Source organism: Apis dorsata, unplaced genomic scaffold (assembly GCF_000469605.1).
Source record: "Apis dorsata unplaced genomic scaffold, Apis dorsata 1.3 scaffold_113, whole genome shotgun sequence".
Lineage (NCBI taxonomy): Eukaryota > Metazoa > Arthropoda > Insecta > Hymenoptera > Apidae > Apis > Apis dorsata.
Window position 1 is genome coordinate 1,512,340 of NW_006263408.1, and position 3,751 is coordinate 1,516,090.

General features: G+C 20.5%; 1 protein-coding gene across 1 annotated transcript; it reads left to right on the top strand.

The window, feature by feature from the left end:
- The first annotated feature begins 637 nt into the window (after positions 1-637).
- Positions 638-2,695, top strand: LOC102675993 (histone chaperone asf1). Its single transcript, XM_006612529.1, has 3 exons — positions 638-1,040; positions 1,357-1,472; positions 1,623-2,695. The coding sequence occupies exons 1-3, from the start codon at positions 932-934 to the stop codon at positions 1,992-1,994; spliced, it is 597 nt and encodes a 198-aa protein (XP_006612592.1). The 5' UTR covers positions 638-931; the 3' UTR covers positions 1,995-2,695.
- The last annotated feature ends 1,056 nt before the right edge of the window (positions 2,696-3,751 follow it).

Here is a 3,751-nt window from a genome sequence, read left to right on the forward strand (position 1 = left end):
TATTTATAGATAATTTTTATATTTATTTTATTATTTTTTTATAATTAAATTTAAAACATTTGCAACATTGCATCAATTACTCATGTGTCACTATATTGTAAATAATTCTTAAGAACAAAAATGCTTGCAATGCTTATAAATGAACATGTTTAATTTCACACTAAAATTCTGAGAGTTTCATTCTATGTAATCATTTGAATTGAATTTCAATCAATAATTTTTGTTTTTAGTTTTATATATTATATATTTAGTTTTATAAATTATTTTTTATTGATACATTATACAATATAAAATAAGAAAATGATTATATTTTTAAAATCTAAAATGCAAAAATAACAATAGAGAAAAAAACAAAAATAGTTAAAATAATCTGTTTTACTATTAAAGTAAGTAAATATCTTTTTTATAAATATATTTTATTTTGTCTTTTTCATTATTTTTAAAATCCAATTTTATAATTTTATTATGTTATACATAAAAAATCAAATTATATTATAATTAATATTTGAAAGTAAAAATTTCAAAACAGCGCAATGAACATTTTTAAATTACAATAATTACATTCAAATAAATATTCGGAATAATTCATATAAAATTAAAAATAATATTTATTTTTCTTAAAATTCGCATCGAATTAAAATCACTAATTTTTAAAATGTATATTATGACTACTATCACATTCATATATACAATATCATATGAAGTTTCGGTTGTTCGCGAAAGGCCGGAAACATCCTTTGGTTCGTTTGCCGCCAAAGCAAGCTGTGTGCTGGAATGAAATTGTTTATGCTTTGATTCGAGATCTTTCGTCTCTCAAAAGATTAATTTTCTAATTCAGTATAAAGAATACAATCTAATAAACAGTTCTTTAAAATTGTTATTATAAAATTCACGGTGTTTCGGTGAAATTATTCATTAAACAAAATCAACGATGGCTAAAGTTCAGTTAGCAAATGTAGCTGTTCTCGATAATCCTTCGCCGTTTCTAAATCCATTCCAGTTCGAAGTTACTTTCGAATGTATCGAAGAACTAAAAGAAGGTAGTTGTTCTAACCTTTATTTATTTTATAAAATATATTTCTAACTTGATATTAACATTATTAAAAATAACTATATGTCCAAATATTTTTAGTGCTTATGCTAGGTTAGTTTTAATAATTTAATACTGAATTTTTCAAGGACAAATCAATAATATCTTTTTTAACAATTTTGTAATTGAAAAAGAAACTAATTTATTTTATATTTCATTTTTTTTTTTAAATTCTAATATATTTTCTTTTAAATATTGTATCAAATGCTTTGTTTGAAATAAGTAACATGTAACATATTATAATAATAATAATAATGGTTTTATAGATTTGGAATGGAAAATGATCTATGTCGGTAGTGCTGAATCTGAAGAATTTGATCAAGTTTTAGACACAATTTATGTTGGTCCAATACCTGAGGGAAGGCATATGTTTATTTTTCAGGTATATTGAAAATATCATTTAAATAATGATTTAATTAATAATAAAACAACAATTATAAATTTCAGTTAAAATCTTTCAGTTAAATATATATTTAATACTTATAATATATTATTTTTTTCATATAAATTTAGCATTTATATCTTATTTTAGGCCGATCCTCCAGATGTTAGTAGGATTCCAGTGAATGATGCTTTAGGAGTTACAGTGGTTTTATTAACTTGTTCATATAGAGGACATGAATTTGTACGTGTTGGTTACTTTATAAATAATGAATACACAGATGCAGAACTTAGAGAAAATCCACCACCTCAGCCTCAATTTGATAAAGTACAAAGAAATATCTTAGGAGATAAACCTCGTGTCACTAGATTTAAAATAAATTGGGATGATGGAACAAGTTCAACAACAAATAATGTACCAGAAGGCATGGATGCACAATCATTAGAAGAAACATCGCAAGATGCACCAACATCTACATTGGGATTTACAGAAAATACACATAACAGTATGGAAGTGATGTGAATGCCTGTTTATTGCGAATAACAAATAAGGTAGCACAGACCATAATATGATAAATGAAGTAGTACCTGGAAAGAAGATTCGAATGGTTCATATATTTGGATACCTCAAAGAAAAAAACATTATAAAAGAATGGTAGCCTTTTATATGTTATATATTAATTGGTTTCTTTTTATTAAAAAAAAGCTTATATGTTGAAGAAAAGTTACATGATAGGTAATGCGATAATTTTAATATTATAGAATTAAAATTGTTTGCTATTGCATACAAACACACATTATATATAAATTTTGCAATAGAAAATAATTAGAAATTACTTATTATATATCATTAAAAAAGAAAAAATTTCAAATATTAAAATATTAATTTTTAATAAAGATATATAGCAACACATTTTAATAACAGATTATAAAATAAAAATATATTTCAAACTAATATCTGATATCATGGTCATTAATATAATTAAAAAAAACAAAATATAACAAAATACAGAAACTGTTTAAACATTAAACTCTTGATAACTGTAATTTAAAAATAATTCTATGATGATATTCTAGAAATGTTTGGAATTTTGTGTTTAATACTTTAAGTATTATATTATGGCTTATTATTATCATAAATTAATAGAAATAAGGCTGTTTCCATTTTATCAGTGTATGTACATATATACTAAAATGAAAATACATATTATGTTTTTTACTTCATTATATTTTGTTTTTAAATATACTTCTACCAATAGTTATTGAAAAATAATGGTAAGTAAAAATAAAATAATTTAAAGATAAATATAATATACTATAATTATATTATATATGATTATAAATATAATATAATATAAATTATAATTTGAAAATCTTGAAATATAAAAAAAAATTGCGAAATATATTTTTTAAAATTTATGAATGATGAAAATTTTTTAATTAAATTCGAATTCAAATATAATACTTTTGATAACAAAATTTATACATATTATATTATGGTTTATTATCATAAATTAATAGAATATTTATGATTGTAATTAATATAAATTTCGTTTATTCCATTTTTTAATTGAAAATTATAGAAAGTATTAAAAAAATTTTAAAAAAATATGTTTTTTAATAAGAAAAAAAAATATGTCTTTTATTGTACTTATTATTTGTATATATTTAGACTCCTATTCTATTTTTTATATAGTAATTATGCATACATCTCATTTTAAAATATCATTATAAAAATTGATCAAAAGTACTGAAAAAAATACAAATTTTTTTAAAAGAAATTTTTGTTTATATTTAAAAAAAATTGTAAAATATATAATTTTTTAAAAAATTAGTTAAAATTAATTTTTTTAAAAAAATAATTAATATATTATGTATTTTATAAAAATGTTTCTTATAAAATTCGATTTTTTTTTAATTTTAATAACANATATAATGTAATAAATGTAATTAAAATAGAATGAAATTATATGCACATTTTCTGTGATATATATATTAAAAAATAAATTTATAAATTTGTAAATTATTTATAAATTTAAATCTAATTAAGAATCAATATTTTATATATATATATATATATATATCTATGTATATAAAATTTTCAAATTGCATGTAATTGATTTGTTTTTCTATTTGCGATATTTTCTATATATAATAGAAAATACTTTTCTTGAGAAACAAAGGGCCTATATAAATCAACTACACTACTGTCGCCACCCCCACTACCTGTCTTGTCGTGAGCAGGTCTGAACACGTTCAGTATATGCCGGCGATCGCAGC